General features: G+C 32.1%; 1 protein-coding gene across 5 annotated transcripts in view; it reads right to left on the bottom strand.

Annotated features, from left to right (window-relative positions):
- Nucleotides 1-3,449: 3,449 nt before the first annotated feature.
- The window catches only part of LOC132748972 (uncharacterized), a 42,065-nt gene continuing 21,697 nt past the window's right edge, over nucleotides 3,450-23,817 (bottom strand). For 3 of the 5 annotated variants that reach the window (XM_060738636.1, XM_060738638.1, XM_060738634.1), the window contains exons 2-4: nucleotides 13,390-13,522; nucleotides 5,309-5,602; nucleotides 3,450-4,898 (exon numbers count right to left, since the gene is read on the bottom strand). In XM_060738636.1, the coding sequence (XP_060594619.1) occupies nucleotides 4,696-4,898; nucleotides 5,309-5,602; nucleotides 13,390-13,522 (630 nt within the window). In that variant the 3' untranslated portion in view covers nucleotides 3,450-4,695. Of the gene's footprint in view, nucleotides 4,899-5,308; nucleotides 5,603-13,389; nucleotides 13,523-19,100; nucleotides 19,688-23,093; nucleotides 23,799-23,817 lie in introns of those variants that run through there. The other 2 variants (XM_060738635.1, XM_060738637.1) reach the window with 2 other exon arrangements.

Below are 23,817 nucleotides of genomic sequence, written 5' to 3'. Positions count from 1 at the left end.
GAAATCATCGTTCCTGTTTCAGTACCATTTTACCTACATTACGTTCAACCAAACAAACAAACAAACAAACAAACAACAACAACAACAACAAAAAAGAGCAACACACATAGTCGTTTAGCAATGCGAGCGTCTGGCTTGAGCATTTCTATTTTCTTAGAGGCCTGGAAGAACACTGATAGAAAGATGGACTGATTAAAAGAAAATAGGAAAGAATGAGTTGTGTGATCGTTATTTGTCCCAAACAAAACATGAACAAACATATATTTCCTTAAACATGTGTGTTCTTTAAATTACTAAATCACTCGGAATATAATGACCAAGGCGTAGGATTGATTCGGGACTGAAGATTTATATACAATTTGATGTACGTCTAAACCAATAAGTTGAATGCACAATTTCAGATCATTTGATCAGGTCGTTTTTTTTCTTCAGAAACATCATTTTAACAAGAAATTGTAACAGAGTTACCAACGTCCCCCGCCTCTGTGCTATTTCAAAAGATTGAGGTATGGCTCCCAGGACTTTCAGTCCAAAATTATGATCAATGCCAAAGGGGTACGGCTCATTGAATGTTCACAAAATATGTATTTGATGGTAGAAAACATTTATCCTAAGTCAGAAAAGAATTCTAAGTACATTCCCATTACACTACGAGTATATACTAATATATAGACAAGGGTAACAACTCCCGTAAGAAGGTGCCTATGCCCAATCAGGGTTTTTGCCTCGCAGTTTTTTTTACACGATACAGCATAAATAAAAAGGAATTATGCAATTTGTAGTCGAATGATTTATCTATCGAACCTATGTAAAACTTTTCTTATATCTCTTATACTTAACGAGTACTGGCCGTCAAAGTAACAAAAAACTGTTCATTTTCGCGAGGTCGATATCGATCGTGGTTACGCAGGAAACACAAAGTTACACGACTGTTGCAATCGTTGGAGATAATATTACAAGCATTTATCATGCTGGGCAATTAAAAATACATTAAAGTAATCAAAATATACTAATAACCTGTAATGACAATGTGATATAAACTCACCTGCGGCTTCAAAAAATTTCCCCGTTGAAATTTCTATAAAACACCGCCATCTTGACAACCGTCATCTGATTGGTCGTTTGTTTTTCGGAAATTTACGGGTATATTTTCGGGAAATAAATCGACCAATCAAATGAAAATCATTTTTGACTTAGGATAAATGTTTTCTACCATCAAATACATATTTTGTGAAAATTCAATTAGCCGTACCTCTTTGATCAATGCTAGATCTGCAAATGCAATAATAATTTTTTAAGGAAATAAAATGAAACAAGGAATTTAAAAATCTATCATATTAAGCTTTGACCTCTAAGTGTGACCTTGACCTTGGAGTTAGGGGTGCAGGTGTTGTGCATGACATATCGTCTTATTATTGTAACTATTTGTGCCAAGTATTTTCAAAATCCCTTGAACTATGAAGAAGTTATAGATCGGACACAAAATATACCCTATTACAGACTATGTTAATCTTTGACCACTAAGTGTGACCTTGGAGGTAGGGACCCATGTTTTGCGCCTGAGATATTCGTGGCAAGTATTTACAAAATCTTTTGATCTATGAAAAAGAAATGGTCCAGACACAAAATATACTCTATAACAGACTATGTTATTCTTTGACCTCAAAGTGTGACCTTGGAGGTAGGGACCCATGTTTTGCGCCTAACATGTCGTCTTATTATTGTGATAATTTGTGCAAAGTATTTTTAAAATACCTTGATCTATGAAAAAAATATGGACTGGACACAAAATATACCCTATAACAGACTATGTAAATCTTTGACCTCTAAGTGTGACCATGACCTTAAAGGTAGGGACAGGTTGTTGCGCATGACACATCATCTCATTATTGTGAACAATTGTGGCAAGTATTTACAAAATTTACAAAAAGTTATGGACCGGACACGACATACATGTATACCCTAAAATAACAATGTTGACCTTGAATGAGCGAGTGCGACCTTGACCCTGGAGGTACGGGTCTGGTTGTTGTGCATGACACATCGTCTAATTATAACAAACATTTGTGCCAAGTTATTTCAGATTCCTTTGATAAATGACAAAGTTATGGACCGGACACGAAAGTGTGACGGACGGACAGACGGACGTTCTAACAGGAGAGTAATTATGTGGCTACTCTATTGTTCTCTCTATTGTTCTTTTTAGCCACACAAAAGAAAATAGCCACATAAAAGCATTACGGAATGAATGACATCAAAGAGAAAGAACAGTTACCTATTGTCCCTCTAGCCACATAATTACTCTCCTGTGAGTGCGGACAGACAGACGGACGGACGTTCCAACATTTCGGCTTTAGGGGCTATTTTCTTTGTTATTTTCTTTTGTTTTTTTAAGGGCTAAACCCTTTGATCATGGAATGAACCTATATTGTTCTCTTTTGCTCTCTTTACTGTTATATAGCCCCTAAACCCAAAATGTTTGCTCGGACTGACAGACGGACGGAGCCTATTTCTATATCCCCCTTTTTTCTTCGAAAAGGCGGGGGACAATTTAGATGCAAAATCATTCAACTTATACCGTGCATTGAATTGTTTCGATTTCATTTTGAGTATATCCTTTTTTAGTATTATGATCTTCTGGATATTTTTCTAAGTACGCTCGGTGATCAATATAAACTTGTCGTATATTATGTTTTAGATTTTTGGATCTCAGTTGAGTTACTTGAAGAGAATAAATAAACTCTTCCACATAAATTATTTTGAAATGTCATTCACGGAACTTGACTATTTCTTCTGAGTTATGCGGGCTGTTGATAATTAGATAGTCGCATTTTGCTTTAGAAACAAATAACGTATTTAGGCAAACACGAACTTTATAATGTTTAAATAATGGTTTAGGACATATACATGGAAGATGCTTGTTACCAGAAGAAAGTAGCGCTTAATATGAAAATATTGGTCATAAGAGTAGCAAAATGTAGACAAAGTATTATTTAAACTTCCGCACAAAATAGTAAATCATTGTAATTGCACTAATGACCAAAAATCAACATAACAAGAAATGGTTCAGGTATTTTGCTAAAACAACTTTTTGGAATAAAGCAGCGCCAAAAATTAAAAAGATTTGAAAAATAAAAATAAAAGCATTTCTTGGGCATAACATACATGTAACAGGCTTCAAAGTAATGAATCAAACTGACATTGTAACAAGATATTTTATCTTTTAGGATTGCGGAAGACCTCTGGCGCACTTTTGTGCATCAGTTTCTGCGAGTGGGCACCTACGTAGACACATCCACCTTCTGTATACTAACTTGATTCCTCACAACCTCTTTTGAAACTCATACCTCGAAACGTGAACCTAACAACTCGACACGAGTCCTCTTTTCCTAAAGCTGTTGCTAGTTTGAACACTTTAACGTTGTAGTAGAAATAATCTGTACATGGACTGACTTACTATAATTCATATTTATTCAAACATGTGTATTTGATACATATGGGATAGATGTTATAATAACATGAAATATATTAATATATACATTTCTGTACAATCATGTTTTATCATATAATATGATATGTTAATAAGATACGTAGTTCCACCACAGAAAAGACATACAATGTACATGAATAATTCTTTTGCAATGTTTTTTTTTCTCTATACAGCTCACAAACAATAAGCAATGGCAAGTATCAAAGTACAATTATAGAGACAATTTAAAAATAAATTCCTTATATAGTAAAATAAAGAGAAATTGCAACATATGATAAACGTTTACAAGATTCCATATTGTACCATCAAAAAGACCAAAACAAAAGCATGAAAATACGCAACAGAAAAAAAGGTTACTTTAGAGTCGGGGCAAGAAAACTGCATATAAAAAGTGGATAAAAACTGACAAAAATGGAAATAAAGACTAGATAAAAATAATAAAATAGACAAAGCATTAATTCTTAGCACGTTTTATGGCACGCGACCTACAAATGTTTAATATATGACAAATATTACGTAAGAAAACCCTCACCTATATTCAATAGCTGTCTCTAAAATATTTCTACATTAATATTTTATTTTATTTATTGCATCACCCATTCTTCTTAAAACAGAAATTTTACAAAAAAATGAACTAATTGCATATTATGACCTATATAATAATAATAATAAGCAATCTATATACATATAATATAGTTATCATCATATGATCGGAAACTTTATAATTGCTACATGTAAGACTTTAGTGTAGTTTAAATCTTTCTTCTGTTACTAATACATGCTGATTGTATTCTCTTCTGATTTAATGACCCTTTAATCTGTTAAATACTCAAATAAACATGGCGACTTTCCATTTTACAAATGTCCATTATCACTTGTACAAATATCAAGTACGTGAATTAAGCATACAGAGGCTAGCTAGGTAGACTCCAGGGAGATACAAGCTGGTCTGGCTCATTACTGGTGGCAAAAGCAATTCTTATCCCTTTCGTTTATTGCAGACATGTAAAATAGTACAGTCAACTTGAACAGAAAAAGAATGACAATGTTAGCGTAAAATGTTGCTGCCGATAGCATAATAAACAATAATGCATTTTTTGAAATTGAATAATTAAATACCGATTTTTAGGTAACATATAACACTTTATCCCCTCGTTATCCGGATGAAAATGTTTTCCAATCATTAATATGCGCATATATTTTTCTCAAGTCAACAGCGTTTTGATATGGTCGATATTACTTAAGTCTTTTCTTCTATAAACGTTCGTGTTCCACTGTAACCACTCTAGCGAAGCAGCCTTTTTAAGCATGTCAGAATTTTGAGCATCATGTTCAAATCCGAGCTTTTCAAAGGCGGCTTTAACGTACTCAAATGGTCTTGTGTTCACATGGGAAAAACCTCCTTGTCCTGTAAAATATAATGAGTCAGTTTTCAACTTCAAATGTGTGTACAAAAAGTAGGAAGGGCACAAAAACGTGACCAGCAATAAAGCTATGAGTAACTATTACAAAAACAAGAACTACTTTCTATATTTAGCGATCAAACATACAAGAAAACTGACTACTAAAACATAAATATCTCCGTCTTATTTAAAGTCAAAGGTATGGATATAGTGTGTGCTAGATTTGTTGGGGTGTGCATTAATAACACTATCAGGTTTTATTTACAACACTTTATAATTCCTGGTAGTTCTTTAATAATTATTTCAAAATACATGTTTACCAAAAAAAGAACAACAACAACTAGAAAATAGAATAACGTTGAATCGAAACTTACGTATTCATATGTTTTGTAAATGGTAAACTTCATATACGTACCTGGCTTTGCCCAGCTGAGAATAATACCCTCCTTTGCATGCCTTGCAATATTATCAAGATATATGCTTTCATACTCTTTTGGTATATGCTCCGCCACTTCCAGACTCATCACCCAATCATAAAGTGGTAAACCGTATTGTGGGAGTGTCAGATCGAGGTACATGACACGCCCCTCGCTGGTCTTCTCACTAAAAGGCGCACCGTCATAGGCGTCATATCCCTTTAAAAGACCAGAATCTGAGAGCAGCTGTTTATATCGACCTGGTCCGTCACCAAATGATGCAACATATTTATCTGAAATAATTTCAATAGTTTGTTAAATTATACACATAATGCATAAGAAAAAATGAATAACCATTCTTTTGAAGTTTTGTTTCGTTTTGTAAGATCATTTTTAAGCTTATCACGCTGAGTTTTTGTCATAAAAAGCAAATTGTAAATATAGTGGTATATTGACTCTCATACAAAGTATTTAATCACTACACCTGTACTTATTGTCAAATAATCTTGCGCCGAGACATATAGGTTCCTATTTTCAATCTAATACACTCTGAAATGTTGGTGTTAAAGGTTGGGTGACCTCATGACATTTGTTACGATGCCATTGGGTAATAAATTCTGCTATCTTATATATTTTTAGTTTTTGAATGGTAAACAGCATTAACACATGTAACATGTTCCAGGCAAATATTTGCAAATTCCGGGAGCTTTTGTAAATTTCCAAAAAGCGTGCAAAACTTGTGACACATATTTTCATCAAAATAGTGCTGCATAGACACATTTCTGCAAGTATAACGTGAGATGTAAGAACTATATTGAAAAAAAATCCTTCTCCATTGGAATTGGAACATTTTTGCCTGGACTATGTGTTGAATATTGAAATATTGACAGAAATAATGAAAATAAGCAAAACAACAAAATTAAACAACATTAGCGGTGATTTAATACCATAAACAAATGTCAGGTGATCACACACAATGCGTTGCTTGTTTTTCATTGTTTGCGGAACCTATCTTCTTCTAGATCAAGCGCTTGATGGTATGTCACGTGATTGGTTACTAAGCCTGTGTTGAGTTTGTGCAAATATGACCAGCTTCAGCCTTACACAGATGGCGTATTGTTTACATATGAAGTAGTCAATTACTGGAACTTTAATTAAACCTAAATCGATGGAATCAATACCACTAAGGTGCTTCATATGACACGACTTGAAAAATAGTTCCCAAGTAACATGTGTGCAAATGTTCACATCATTTCCTCACCTAGTTGTTCTAGAATGATAATTTTGAGAATGTTTAATGACGAATACAATTAGACGCTTGTAACTAAAATCTAGCTTTTCCATTTAATTTTGACTAATGTTTTATTGTCTTTGCAAATTATTGTTTGATGTACGTATACCCTAGTTCATTTAATTGATATTTCCAAAATTTATGTCTTTAGGGCTTTGGACCACAGTAGGCTCATTTCAGTTGTATTGACGATACATGGCGTGTAATCTTAATTAAAAAACCATTTTGTTCTGTATATCAAGTTGAGTTATTTTTGTCTTAGCTTAAGATTAACATCAGATTAAGGAACACTCTTTCATTTGCACAACGCATTACACAGCCAAACAAACATTTGTAGTTTTCAAATGTTTTCATAGTTTTTTGCCTGTTCATTTATATATTTGTGAATTATTTTCACATAAATCCGACAGAAATACACAATCAAGTGATACACTCGTGACTCAATGTTACTGTAAAACCCCTAAAAATAAACATTTCAAAATAAAAGGAACTGAAAAAAATGCAATACATGTAAAAAATAAACTTTTAAAACTCGTCATTTGAAAATATTTCACATAAATTTTTCCCAACTTTTAAACAATATTTTGTTTAACCTTTCAGAGAAAAATGTCAAAAAGACATTTTTTATACAATTTACGGTAAGACATTTAAAAATTAAATTCCCGCGTTTTCTATGGATAGTTTTTATAAGGAAAACTATGGTAGTTTAGAAATTGATACTGAAGAGTTTAATTATGTTTATAAAACAAACAAAACCGTTTAACTTGGTTATCTATGTCGCAGAACCTTGGTTGTTACGGTTAATTACCATATTTAAGGAATTTTAGTATGCTTTGTTAAAAATGAGATTTTGATTATGAAAACACCATCATAAAAACACAATTACGTTTATTTTTATTTCTATTGTTTGTCAGTCAGAGCAGATTGTATATTTAAATTTCTGTATACAATTTGTAAGGAGTAGATTGTAAAGTATACACTCTTAATGTAAAATCGACATTTTTTTTTTTTGTAACCGTTGCTTCACCGACAAGGGAACCAGTTTTATTTAGTTCTTCAGACTGGTACCCAGCGTATTTTCACAACAGGACTGATGGGGAAGAATTCAGACTACTGGGCCTAAAGTAATCTATAGACCCTTTCATTTAAAACCGTATTCAAGTTGTCGCCCTTGGATGACGTCATTAGGGAATACGGTGGACATTGCCGATACGATAAAGTACAATAATTGAGGGATATAAAGATCTTAATCCTTTCTCTTGTAAGATTGGCAGATTGAAATTGCCAAAATTTCGTGTAATTGAATAAGATGTTACATAAAAAGGATAGTGAAATGAATAAAAATGTTTACTATAATAAGGTTAACGATTTGTTTTAATAGTAGACCGTATTGCTGGGTTACTGATCATGATTAACATTTTCGTTAGATTCTTAATAATGAAAATTTTACCAGGCAGTTAAATCTACTAACTTGCTAATACCAGAAATATAGATATTGTATCTATGTCTCTGCTAATATACAATACCCAAAAGATTTTTGAGTTTCAAAAATGTAAGGATTCTGTAGTTTCGAAAAAAACGGCTGCGTAATAATTAATTGCAAGATACTGGTTTATTAAAAAGCATTTTGATTTAAGCATTACTAAGACAAAGAAAAACAACAATAGAAGTCTATGTAATTAAAAAAAAATGTAATGGCATAAAAAGTAAAAATTCTTTTGAATGTACATGACTGTATACTATTTGTGTCGGCAAAAAATGCACTTTCAAAAAATCGTACATCACACCAATATATTTAAGCTGGTAAAGTAATATTTTCAACTTGATAGTTTTTAATTCATAATCTACTTATCAAATATTTAAAAAAAAATCACAAAAAAAAAACAAGTTGTGAAACACTTTCACAGAAATTCGTTATTAACTGAATCATAATTGTACGTATTTTTGACTGTGCCAGTTGGTAGGACTCTGGATCGAGTATCAAATCAGTAAGGCATGACCAATCAAGTCCCTAGGATGATCCATAACAATGGTAGAATACTTCGTCATCGCGAACCTGATAAATTCTCCCAGTCGGACTGGGAGGTAAAATATGTTTTTATTCTTAGAAATCTTTAGAATATCAAAATAATGCAGCGCACCAAGCTTAAGTATTTGATATAATTTAAAAAAAACATTTTAAAGTTTTACTGCCTAGTTTAGTCATGAAAATGGGACAAGTTGTTTTTTCCCCTAATTGCTCCCACTCGAACTCCTAAACAATAATTGTCCCGTTTTCAGGCGGTAAAACTTAAAAAAATAAAGCCCAATCTTCGGAGCGCTACATTAGTTTTTATTTGTTTGGGTCGTCAGACCAAACAAATAATGGTAGCGAAATTTCAGAGTCTAATGTTGTTAATTGCAAATGCCGAAAGTAGTCCACTTTTTTGAAGCGGTTACTTCCCTTTTGTATGTACACTAAAGCCGAAAAATTCAGGGGAGATCACTGCGTAAAGATGGTCAAAGACAGGCGCATCAATTTTCAAGCAAAGTAATTCCCGAATGGTCGAAGATTTCTAATATTGTTTTATTGTATTTTCTGATCGAAAATAACTAAATACAAAGCGGACATTCAATCTCTGACACAGAAGTTTACGACAAACCTAACAACAAGTAGTTCTCAAAACAGCTTAAAACTAGCGATTTAAAAGAAAGAAATATTTTATTTTGTTACAAGTATCCAACAAATTACAACGCATTTAAAGTTAAACAATAGCGTTGGCTTATAGAATTGTCAATAAATGCACAATCACAAATTACGCGGATGAATATGATTTTATCAATGAAAATACTATTTATTACCGAATACTACACAAACCGAGTAGTGGAATATATAGATTCTACATGTCGGACTGTTTGGGCGAGAGGATTTTTGCTAAAATATTTACTTCAATTTTAAACAACAGGTTTACCCTGAACAAAATACCTCGAAATTAATAAGGATTACAAACCCGAAATGCAATGGAAGTTCTAAATTTAGAATGACTTGATATTATTCAAACTTTCTGTGTATAACTTCTCCGTGGTACAGTGGTAACGCGCTCGCTTAGTGAGTGAGAGGTCTCGAGTTCGAATCACAGTCGAGGAAACTTTTTTTTTGTTAAATTCTTTTTTAAGTGTTTTTGTTAAGGAAGTAGCCATGATATGCAAGGATAAAGTGTGGCTGTCGTAAAAAATGAACATAAATGATTTTTTGATGCAACTCTAGTTATGCAGAATTCCGTATGTATCAAACTCTGGTGCCTTGCAAAATGAATAATAATACATAAAAATAAACCTATACAGGAAAATGCATACAGATATACAGTACGATTTAGATTGCAAAGATCAGAAAATACCACAGAACTTGCAGCCCTTTGATTCTTTATAAATATAAATGCTTATAGTAAGCTCCAGGATTATTTACATCTGTGTTAAACAACAGTTAAAGTCGTTACAAGCCCTAATTTAGAATAATATGGTTTTCTTCAGCCCGTTCACATATAAATTCACCGTGGCTGAAGGGTTTTCGGGCTCGCTTAGGAAGCGAGAGGTCTGGAGTTCAAATCCCAGTAAAGGTAACTCATTTTTTTTCAAATTGTTAAAGTCAAATAAACATTGGATTGAATATCAGTGTTGCAATTAGTCTTATATATAGCCAATTTACTACAATTAAAACGCTGGAAAGCATTGGTGGCACTGTACATATAATCTCACAACCTGCACCTTTCTTACATTCTGAGACCCAAACAAATTCAGCGCCTTCTGTGCTTTGATTTATATTCTATCTATTTCCTAGAATGAAAAAAGAACAACAAAAAAACAGTTCGATTGGGAGCATTTTGTTTTTGCAGTTGGCGCGATGACGTAATCCTATCGTTGCTATAGTCCCTTGTGTAGCATACTTTGATAAGGTAGTCACTTGCGTCAGTGGCGGGTAATCTTGACTAGGACTTTGGGTGAGTTTTAGAAAGCTCTTCCTATATATTTCAAAATCAAGTTCATTGTATCCAAAAAGGGAAAATTGAAAAACGATATATCCTTTGTTTACATAATCCTGGCCTCCATTTGACAATTCACAACTAAAAAGAATTTTCTTATCATGCACTTGACTTCAAAAGATACGATAAAAACCAAGGCTAAATTCTGATATACAATTTATTTGTAACGTTCATTAATAAAACTCCTTATATTTTTAGACAGTTTTTATATTTCATCCTAACCTTTTTTATTATTTATTTATGGCCAATGAACATTTTGAAAATATAACAACGACAAAATGGCCACAATGACACTTTAATTATAGTATGGTTGCAAAATGGATTTACGTTGAATATAAATTTCAAGCATCAGGATTTTATAAAAAATAAGAATTTGACTGATAAATGTAACTATTTAAATAAGTACTACATTTTTATTTTAAAAAAATATTTATTATTTATACGTTACACAAAACTCATTTATTTTGTATTGAAAACATCTACTTGTTCTTGTTCAACCTGTAAATATGTCTTTTTATAACAAGAAAATAATCAAACGACCTGCTGAAAAAAACATGTTTTATTTTGCGTGGTAAGAAAATTACACAGTCATTTCCATTTATATATATTTATTACATGCTTTTCGGTGGTTTATAGAAATACATCAGTGATAGAAAACTGGTAATTTCACTGTTTGAAACAGTGAAATTACCACTTTGATAATTTCACTGTTTTGAATTTAAGCCCCTTACGTTGTTTCAGTGAAATACCAGCGTGCACAGTACTGGGAACCAACTTAATGACGTGACGTCGTAAATGACGTCATGTTGTATTATTATTTGACGTGCTTTTCATTCAGTATTAGGTTTAATGTCTTTATAAAACGTTCTTTGCATATAATAAAAAGAAAATTTGTTTAGTTTAGTGTAAGATCGAAATATATTTCGCCTTGTGAACACCTAAAGTTCATATTTCACTCGTGGCTGCGCCACTCGTGAAATATACCTTTTGGTGCTCACTCGGTGAAATATATTCCGATCTTACACTGAACTAAACAAATATCCTCTATATATTTTCTAGCTGTATCACTACATTATATTTTGTTTAAAAAGACAAAAGTTTAAGTGTTTAAAGCAACATAAATAATAAAGATAAACAGTGTTATCTATCGACTCCATTTGTGGTCGACTGATTGCAGTTTGCTTAATGATAAACGTGGTCATACGGAACATATTAAATCGTGTAGATACACAAATATTTACTTTCTGTACATTTCTGTATGTACAGTTAAACCCCAGTCACACTAGAGCTTACAATTACTTGCGACCACCAGCGACTTGTAAAACTGACGATCAACAGCGATTGTCTGCGACCGAAACCATTTTTGCACAGATAAATTTACTTTTGCGAGTATCGTAAGACAAGTCATCATTGACAATCGCACGACAGGTCATAAGTAAACGTACGATGGTCTCAAGATTGCCTAGGATTACTTACGACTACCCGTGACATAACATGCGATCACTTACAACTTGTCGTACGACCATCACACGATTACTAAAGACTACTTAAGATTATCAGTGACTAGTGGCAATTTGTAAAGACTGTCGTAAGATTGTCGCACTTCCGAACGACCATCGTGCGACAGCCTTAAGACCTTATAAGATCACTAGAGACCTGTTTGATAGTAATGAGGTTTTTGTGCAAGCTCAAAAACCTCTCTACGACTGAAATTGGTCGTGGGACCTAAATAAGATAACCTGCGACTGTCAAAGATCATCGATGACCGTCGTAAGACGTTTTAAAGATTGTCCGCGACCAGAGGTCACTGGTGATCGTGAACTAGTCTTCACTGGTCATAAGCTCTAATGTGACTGGGGCTTTAGATAAAGATGCATTTATTAGAGCCCATAAACCCTCAAATAGCCGTTGGGTTAGCGCAATAGGGAGGGAGTTGATATCTGAATCGGGCGGTCCGGGTTCGATTCCGGGACGAGGCAGGCCACTTTCGTTATGATTGATCATTAACTCCTTTCTACGGTAATTCACACTGTACCTCTGCTTTAACATGTACAGAAGTTATCAGTTCCTTGCGAATGTGAAAAGCAAATAGTATTGGTTAACTGCTAATACCAGCCTGGCAACGAACGATGCGGTGGCTGAACTGTGCGTTGGTGAATTCACAGTGGAGCTTACTGCCATAACCGGAGGGTAAACAACCAATCAACCGACCCTTTCGGTAAACATTTGCTGAAATCACTGATAGTGATAAACTTAAGACCTTGAGCCCTGCTCTTATAAGATGATTAGTGGTGCACTCATCAGATCTTAAGTGGTGTAGACATAACAGACAATTTGTCTAGAATATATTTTGTAAAAAAAATATTGTATTGTATTAATACTGTATTTAAAAGTTACCAAATCATACCAAAGTTTGAAAAGTAACGCCAATGTTATATTGTTTATATATTATATACTATCCCTAAAAAATACATTAATGTTTTATCTTTTAATTTACCACATAAACTGTCTGCCAATGTTTTATTTTTAGATATACCATATACTTACAATTTTGCCAATGTTTTATCTTTATACATGTATTTACCTTATTCTATCCCTGGAAAAATTGTGTCATTTTTTTTACTTTTATATTCACCAAATATTAAACCAGGACAAATGTTGCCAATTTTTGTTTATCATTTTAAATTCCATTTACAAACCATGGAAAAAATAATGCCACCATACAGGGACTAGTTGACTAGTTTGAAATATGCACATATCATATACTTACCCTGGAAAAATTTCGCCAGTACCGGGACAAGTTTTGTATCGGTCTTATGTTCACCAGAGTTTTCTACACTTGTTTGTGCACACCATCCGCCGGTAGATGATACCTTCTGTCTTACTTTATTACGTGTTGCCTCCTAAAATAAAATAAATAGTCTGTATTATTTCATTATCTGGATATAATTAACCGATTCTATAATATTTACCTCCCTTAAAGTTACACTATGCTCATTTTTTCGCTGACATTTTATTTCTGTTTACGTGCATGCACTATTCATATAATAACATACACATACTATTCAGTATAGCATTTAATAAATGACCATAAGGCTATCTTTACTGATTTAACTTTATATACTTAAACAAAATTGGCAGTCGTTTTGAAAGTTATTATTCTATTATATGCAATTGAATTATACAATATAACTATTTAAGAATTTTAAAAAAAACTGCTATAGTCAATTGTCAAATTATTTTACATATGTGAAGTGAAATGTTATCATAGTATAAATATCAAGTAGATTTGTTTTTATTAGCTAACATGAAGATAATACGGCGGTGTGTCCGTGGCCGAGTGGTAGAAGGTCGTTGACTTAAAATCATTTGCCCCTCACCGCTGTGGGTTCGAATCCCGACAGGGACTTTGAATTTTTTCAAAGACTTTGAATTTTTTCATGTGAGGAAGCTATCCAGCTAGCTAAAGGAATGTCGGTGGTTCATCTAAGGTGCCCGTTAGTGCCTGAAATAATGCACGGAAGTGCACCTGAGGTCTTCTTTCACCAGTCAAGCTGGAAGGTCGCCATATGACCAATACCGTGTCGGTGTGACGTGAAAAACCAACTCATACAAACAAACGAACAAAGATGATACGGCTGGTAGAGATGTCTATTTACTTTACAGTGAATTGGTCTACTAATGGCACTTCCCAGAAGAATTTCAAATATTGATAAAAACAATAGAGATGGATCATGTGGATATTCTTAGTAAATATTGCATGGAAAAAAAATGTTGATAAAGTTGAAGACATTTATTATGAATATAATGGATAATACTATTTTTCTGAACATTTTATTATTTGTTATATAAATATATGTTATACCAGAATATATATCTTACATTTGTCAACAACATATATATGTAATTTTTTCGTGTGTTTTTTTGTATTGTTTGACACTAAGAACTGTCAATGTTATAATTAATTGTATTACAAACCTTCCCTTCTTTAAATTTAAACATAATACTGCAATGTAAAAAGTGTATAATACTATCATTTTGTAGGTAGACATTGTAGTTCCTTATTTGTATGCATGATTTATACATTTTAAACATTTATTACCTGTTATTTAAAAGTGATGCCCGCCATATATAAACTCGAACTTCAATATAACAATATGAACAACAACAACACTCATAAATTATGAGGATAATAAACAAAAATAAATATCAATGACAAAAACATTGCTTTAATTTTAAAAGATTTTGTTAAGAACACAAGAAAAGCTTTAATTGTATATACAGATACGATTATTTGACTGAAATTTACTGATTGCGAATAACAATTTCATTGGAACAAGTCTGTAATAAAAAGGACTAGATAACACTGATTTGAAAAAAAAAATGTTGAAGTTATGAAATGGTGTAACAAAATTAGTGCTATACTAAGAAACACGTTTTCTTCACTTTGCTTGAAAACAGCGATAGCCTTCCACAACATTTCAATTATTAGGCATGTACATTGTTAAACAGTTTTGCATTGGCCGTTTCCTTCCATTTTAGCGCTTTATCTTAATGCACAATATGTGCATGGAAGTGTTGTTAAAATAGTTAATAAGCAGACAAAATTTTGTTAATTTTGCACTTTAATACAGTTTAAATACACACTGATTTAAGTTCAATTTTTGAAAAAGAAAACAAACAAACAAACAAAAAACAGCAAATAACAAAATGTAAGAATATAAGTTTGCAAGTATATATATGTGGCTAGATTCAAAATAATGTGATTTGAGCAAAATGGTTAGTAAATACCATAAATATATTGTTAGCAAAAATGTTCGATACATGTATATAGTTTCTGTTTCGTTGTAGTTGTACTGAGATAACACATCCGCTTTGTTACCCGGTTTTATCTCCTCGTTAATTGTTTACAAGTAAAAAAATATACTCACCCTAATGTAATTGTTTTTATTATATTCATTACGGATTTAATTGGTGTGTGTTTGATCGATAATTAAACAATATAAGGAGGTATATATAGCATACCAGCGAAGTGTTGAGACAATAACAAAATAAATAAATAAATAAATAAATAAATAAATATAAATAAATAAATAATAAATAAATAAATAAATAAATAAATAAATAAATAAATAAATAAATAAATAAATAAATAAATAAATAAATAAATAAACAAATAAATAAATAAATAAATAATCAATCAAACAAACAAACATATTATTAACTAGAAATGTGTCCACGGGTGCCCCACTTTCCACCGATTTGTCAATCTTATGTCTTTAGGTCAAATATTTTTTTTAGCTACATGTGCCCAAGTTGAAAACTAAAAATGTTTTATTAAGTAAAGGGCAAATACTACAAATACTGAATAAATCCACAAGAAAACCCCAAGGGGCATAAGTACACATGCTGACCAACATTCTTGTAATCTTTCAGGCCTACAGGTCATAAACTTTTTCAGTTACGTGCAACACAAGTTAAATATTGTAAATTTCTACTAAGTCAAGGATAATAACTCTAAAAATACTAAATATATCCACATGAAAATACCAAGGTGCACAACTTCACATGCTGATCAACATTTCTGTAAGGTTTCATGACACTAGGTCCATTACTTTTTGAGCTACGTGCGACACAAAAAGGGAACGGACGGACGGACGGAAGGACGGACAAGGGTAAATCTAAATGCCCCCCCCCCCATAGTTGGGGGACAAAAATCAAAAGGTAGAACAATCAATCAACCAACAAACTAATTAAATCAGTAAATCAAATCAGACTAAATAGTGACATAAACATGTGTGGCATTTAAAGCGACACGTCTGTCCGTTTGTAAGACCCTGGTCTGCCATACAATGTTTGTCTAATATATTGAGCATGTAGTCTTAATGCGAGATTAAGTTATCGGTAAATGTCACATAAAGTTGTATAACATTGTATAGCCCCTGGATTTTCGTTGATAAGGGTACGGGATGATTCAATATTCATCACTTTTAATGTAGAACTAAGATAGCTCGACCCCATCTAGGATCAATTTTATATGATTATTACTGTGTTACATGTACGCAGTTAAATATTGTCTTATTTCATTTCAAGTCCACTATTTAATAAGCGTTAAATATTGTCTTTTTTCATTTCAAGTCCACTATTTAATTTGCGTTAAATATTGTCTTATTTCATTTCAAGTCCAGTATTAAATTAGCGTTAAATATTGTCTTAAATATTTCATTTCAAGTCCAGTATTAAAAAAGCGTTTAATATTGTCTTATTTCATTTCAAGTCCAGTATAAAATTAGCGTTAGATATTGTCTTATTTCATTTCAAGTCCAGTATTAAATTAGCGTTAAATATTGTCTTATTTCATTTCAAGTCCATTATTAAATTAGCGTTAAATATTGTCTTATTTCATTTCAAGTCCATTATTAAATTAGCGTTAAATATTGTCTTATTTCACTTTAAGTCCATTATTAAATTAGCGTTAAATATTGTCTTATTTCATTTCAAGTCCAGTATTAAATTAGCGTTAAATATTGTCTTATTTCATTTCAAGTCCATTATTAAATTAGCGTTAAATATTGTCTTATTTCATTTCAAGTCACTTCAGTCATTGTGACACTAGGTCTAATTTGATATCAAGTTTAGTATTGACTTCAAACATTGTCTTATTTTATATCAAGTCCAATATAGCATAACCATTATTCTTTGTCCTATTTCATTTTAAATGTAGTACTGAAATAATTTTTATAAGCATTGTCTAATTTCATTTCAAGTAATTTGTTATTAAACTAACATTAACCATTGTTTTATTTAGTGTCAAGTCCAATATAGCAAAACCATTATTCATTGTTTTAACTCATTTCAAGTCCAGTATTAAATTAACATTTAATTTGGTCATTGTCTTTTCATTTCAAGTTCAGTATTAAATTAACATTAATCATTGTCTTACTTTATTTCATTTCAAGTCCAGTATTAAATTACCATTAATCATTGTCTTATTTAATTTCAAGTTCAGTATTAAATTAACATTAATCTCTGCCTTATTTCATTTCAAGTCCAGTATTGATTTAACATTAACCATTGCCTTTTTCGTACCAAGTCCAGTATGGAACTAACATTAATCATTGCCTTATTTCGTATCAAGTTTAGTACATGTATTGAATTAACATTAAATTTTTAAACACATAATTTTGATTTTAATCCAGATCTTGATCATGATCCTTAATATACATGGGTCATTAGAATATTAAGACGATTCACTCGATACAAATGAGTTAATTGGGGAATAAACTGTCATATTTTTAGAGGATAAACTGTCATGCTAATGGGGACTAAACCGTCATGTAAGTGGGGGAATAAATCGTAATGTTCATGGGGGAATAAACCGTCATGTTAATGAGGAATGAAACGTCATGTTAATGGGGGAATAAACCGTCATGTTGTTGGGGGAATAAACCGTCACGTTAATAGGGGAATAAACCGTCATGTTTATTGGGGAATAAACCGTCATGTTAATTGGGGAATAAATCGTCATGTAAATTTGGGAATAAACCGTCATGTGAATGGGGGAATAAACTTTCATGTGAATGAGGGATTAAACCGTAATGTTAATGGGGAAATAAACCGTCATGTTAATGAGGAATGAAGTGTCATGCTAATGGGGGAATAAACCATCATGTTGTTGGGGGAATAAACCGTCACGTTAATAGGGGAATAAACCGTCATGTTAATTGGGGAATAAACCGTCATGTTAATGGGAGAATAAACCGTTATAATTATTGGGGCATAAACCGTCATTTTAATTGGGGAATAAACGGTCATGTTAATGGGGGAATTAAGCGTCATGTTAACGCGGGAATAAACCGTCCTGTTAATGGGGGTATAAACCGCGTGTTAATGCGGGAATAAATTGTCACTTAATGGGGAATAAAACGTCATGTTACTGTGGGATAATACCGTCATGCTAATTGGGGAATTAACCGTTGTGTTAATGCGGGAATTAAGCGTCATATTAATTGGGTAATATACCGCCATGTTAATGAATATTAAACCGTCATGTTCATGAATAATAAACCACCATGTTCATGAATAATAAATCACCATGTTCATAAGGAATACACCTAAATGTTAATGATAAATTAATCGTCATGTTAATGGGGGATAAAACGTCAAGTTAATATTTACTAAAGATGAAAGCAGTTAAACAGTATCTCACTATTTACGAGCATGTGCAAGTCAAACAACTGATACAATATATATAATACATCGGATATTAAGAATAGTAAAACACAATATAAACATAAGTAAATTTGTGCCGGAAGTGGCACTGGCAATTCTAAAGTACAATTGGGGTATATTATTATCAAGGACGGAGAGAGACCCAAGATTTTATATTTTGAACACGTTTGAGTTTATAATATTCTCTTAGATGGCCAGATTGATCTAGTTTCTAAAACTGTCACTTATAAATCATACAAACTAACAAACCTCACATTCTAGTTGACCAATTTCTTGTTGTTTTTTGTTCAATTCCCTCGACACGTTATTTCTCTGCTGGACAAGACTTGCAATTGTCATGTGAAGTTCATCATTACTTAACCTAGCAGACGATTTTTCTGATTTTGATTGACGATGATATTTGTCATTTAGATCATTGTCAAAAAATAAGCGAATGCCAAAAAGCATCACCACTGTTACTAATAATAGAACAATAACGTGTGATTTGGTGAATCCCATCTTTGAAAAATAATCCTTTATTTTGTAAAAAAAAGCTTCAATAAACAACAAAATAGTCCATAAAAATTGATGTTTTCTGCAACTTTTGATGAAATGTAGCTATGAAAACATCTTTGGAGATTAGGTTCCTGTATTCTTAACGTACAAGTATACGAACTGCATCAGTATTGTTTATCCTTTAAATGCTAACAATAAATTTATCAAACTATATTCAATATCGGACATATACTATGTCCGGTAATGCTATTTCCGTTTAGATATTAGATTATATTATATACAGACGATAGGTTATTATAAAAACAACATTTCCAAACTTTGATTTAGATCCGTAATATTTGTATTATTTACTTATGACCAAACAAGAACGAACCCGTCAGTTGAATCTTAGATGTTCACTTTCATGATAGCATTTACGCTATAGTATGAAATAGCTATGTTGGTAAGGACGTTGATAACTGCAACCGTTATCAGTCATGACCTGTTAATTTATTTTCAAAGATTACTTCAATGATGACGCATTCGTAATGGACTGGATCGTAAAAACTCGGTTTATTTCGTCATTTTCCGTGCATAATGTACAAGAATCAATTAAAAGAGTGTCTGGATGACCTGTTGTCAATGAATATCAGTATATTTGTTCTAATTGGAAGTAAGATTGATAAAGTCATGATAGAAATAACGTAGCTACCTTAAAATTACATGAGTATAGTTTTCTTTCGCTTTCTTCAGATTTTTCCTTGTCAATTATTATGCAAAACCTATTTTACATGCAAGTTCTTTCATAGATTTATTCCATCATTAACAACCGCTTACATCTCTGTTATTATGTAAATGTATGCGTTTAGGAAGACAAAGAACATTACAGTATGTATACAGATCATCAGGGCCAAGCTTTGATGACATTAGAATGTTTGGAGTTTTGAGAATAGTAAAATGTTGTAAGTTTTTCTACTTTTGTCTTTTATTCACGCCGATTTTCGTCCCGTCGTTTTTATTAAAACTGGCTGTAGCTATAATGCTAATTACCTTGTTATGAATAGAAATACTTTCTTTATAGACATTAAACATGGACCTGGCACTTATCATAACAACCTTCGTTAGTAATCAAAATTCAGAGAAAAATATGAATAAATAAAATAATAATGAATAGAACGGTTTACTTTTTTTGCTGAAAATAGTTTTAAACTTTTTTTTACTTGACCCTATTTTCCACCTATGACAATAGTCCTTAGAACAAGATATTAAAAGTATCAAATATATTTTTCAACTTCTTTAAACTTTCTATTTTGCATTATAAATTATCTTTCAAATTTCGCCTGTACTTTTTTGTATTTTAATCCACACTATAGTGTCATCCTACGCATTAGGTATGCATACATATAAAGTAATTTATATTCTCAAAAAAAAATCCAAGAAATTAATTGGATAGATAGAAGACAAGTTATGAAACAGTTGAAATGGCCACGTGCTTTAAATTTGCTTTTGTGTTTTCGGCCTTTCACCTTTTTTGCAAACAACAATCAGCATGTCATAAATCAGTAACTATACAATAAATAAAAGTTTGGGTTGTCAATTTAAAATAAAAAGAATTAATTACAAATATTAGGAAATGCTGTCAGCGTTACGATTTTTATTCAAATTACTAATAAACCATTTCTTATAATTTGGCCTTGCATATTTCAAACCTAATCACTGTGCTTAGCCTTGACTGATTAGGCTACGTTAATTATATGACAGCTAAGCATACTTACATATACCGGACATAATGTATTACAATACACGATGTATCATGTACATATATACATGTTAACATGTACATACATGTTGAATGAATATGACTCAAAGGTCTAACGTTCTTAATTACATACTGTATGTACATCAGCTCGTCTCCAAATGGTAAAAAGAAAACCAAGTTGCATTAACATTTCAAGTAAACGCTAAATAGTGGCCGAGTTAGGCAAAATGTGAAAACCCATTACTGTTGACCTCTGAACTCAAGAAAGTAGTTGACAAAATCGTTAGTAAAATTTGCATAATCTCCTGCTCTACTAACTCAAAAGCCGGTCTGAACTAAAAAAAGGTAATATGCATTTCTATTCAGCATAGTCATGTGTCAAAATAGTAAAAATATTTGTCATTAAAGTAGTAAAAAGGAAAAGGAACACAATTACATAATGTGTCTGTCAATAACTATATTTATAAACTCTAACATTGAGTGCCCTTTCGGTACATTAGTAAATTCTATGCGCGAAACGATATAAATGTTAGCCATTAAGTTATTCAGAACAAAATAATGTTACAAAGTTAATCCTGTTTTGAATAATAGCGGTTTGTGCATTTCATAAAAAGTATAATGTATTTTAAAGCATAACATTAGGAATACTGTTACATTTGTTATATTTGTTTCTAACGCGCACAAATCAATTATAAAGCTAAAAAATCTTTCTTTTTTTGACTTACTGATAGGATTTTTGTGCTAGTATAAACATATCCTACCCCCATCCCCGAGTAAGACATGTTGCGTGTTTTAGAAGACGTCATTTTCTCGGGGGGGGGGGGGGATATAAATGTAAGTACAGTAGCATATCGTGACGAATTGAAGGTGGTCAGCTCGAAATTTCGACTTTGCAAATTTTGAGTTATTATTTTTGAGCTGACTCGAAGTTTAACTCCAGCTAATGAATTTCAATCTTCGGGCTGGCTCGAAATTTAAAACTGGCTCGACATTTGCTTGAAACTTCATTTCTATCTTCGATGTCATTGTTGATTATCACAATATAACACTGATAATGTGTTAAACGTTTCGGTAATAATAGACTGATATCAAATTGCGAGGAAGAAAAAAAAAGTTTATAAGACCGCAATAAATAAGCGTTTAGTCCTGTCTCGAATATCATTTTCCTGTTAAATGAATGATAATTTCCTTAAAAATATCGTGTTTTTTCTTCTTTTATGTGTGTGTGTGTTTCGTTTTCCTTTTTTTTTTCTTTTTTTTACGAAATATTGTATCGATTAAACGAACTCTTATCATTGATATTTTAAAAGATGTGATAAATGTGCTACATGTAACAAAGAAATAAGTATGTGTAAGGTCACTCAATGTGCTCTTTAGTAATAAATGTGTCTAGATAAATCACAAAATAATATAATACACAGAGGTTCTATTGTTATAAACGTATAAACATATTAAATCTGCCTAATATTAGCGGTAATATAGCACAATAATCTCATTTTAAGCTAATTATGCATTAGCAGGTATCAAAAAGTAATCGTTCCGGGATTAAGTTTCACACTCAGGTTAACCTTTCCAAAATATTACTTTTAAACATCCGCAAGGTACGCCGATGCATTAATTTTGCTTAAAGCTCACGTGGTTAATTACTAGTATTAGACAGCCAATGTAGATGAGTCCTACATGTATGTGTCTCATATACTGACAATGATGATGTGATTTAAACACGATCATACACACATGTCCATGTATATGACAAGATCAGACAGTCCCCGCCGTTATAACTAACTAACTAACTAACTAACTAACTAACTAGAAATCACGGGCTCGAGCCTCTTGTCGGGGCATGACCATGTCGACAGTATTGCTTAGTTCCAGGAAACAGACTCGAACGTGATTAATATAAATTACAAGAACTCGTTACAGCAATAGAGACTAAACTAATATGTTTAAACAAAAGAAAGGTATGTTTTTTAATTATACAAACGAATAAGGAATTTAATTGTACACACCTCACATTCCATCTGTCCAATTTTCTGTTGTTTTAGATTCATTGCACGAGACATATTATTTCTCTGCTGAACAAGATTTATAATCGTTCTCTCCAAATATGACGTGTGAAACTTAAACTTCTCATTTTCAGAATACTTATTTTTATTTATTTCTATAACAGTAGCATCAGGTACATGGTCATTAGTAATTCCATTGTCAAAATAGTACTTCACTCCTAGCAACATCACAATAGTGACTAACGAAAACAAGAAAAAATGTGTCTTGGTAAACCCCATATTTCTTATGAAAAGAAATAATTACGTATTATAAGTTCATGTCCTTTTATGAAGATAATTCTGAATCACGTGGCTATTCCTAACTTGCTATTTTTTCGACACACTAGCATGTATATTAATTATTGTATATCCGTTATTTTATCACGTACATTGTTCACATTATGTGTTTCTCGTTCAGCGATACGTTTCGAATATGAAGGTTTTCGCTAGGCGACGTTTTTTCCTGCACAAAGAATGTAAATACGACGACGGTGACGTACGGCGTGTGTTACTATATGTATATACTTTAACACACGTATACTCACCGAATTAGCTTTCATAAACTTTGTAAAATTAAAATAAGTCCATTATTTAATGCATACGCTGAATTTCAACACTGATCTCATTAAAGCAGGCCTACTTAAATGAGACATCCATCAAGTGAATTCAAGGAAGATTATTAACAACA

This window comes from Ruditapes philippinarum, unplaced genomic scaffold, assembly GCF_026571515.1.
Source record: "Ruditapes philippinarum isolate M1 unplaced genomic scaffold, ASM2657151v2 ctg14412_1_1_1_1, whole genome shotgun sequence".
Taxonomy (NCBI): domain Eukaryota; kingdom Metazoa; phylum Mollusca; class Bivalvia; order Venerida; family Veneridae; genus Ruditapes; species Ruditapes philippinarum.
The sequence above is the reverse complement of the archived record's forward strand: the minus strand, read 5'-3'. Positions and strand labels throughout refer to the sequence as shown.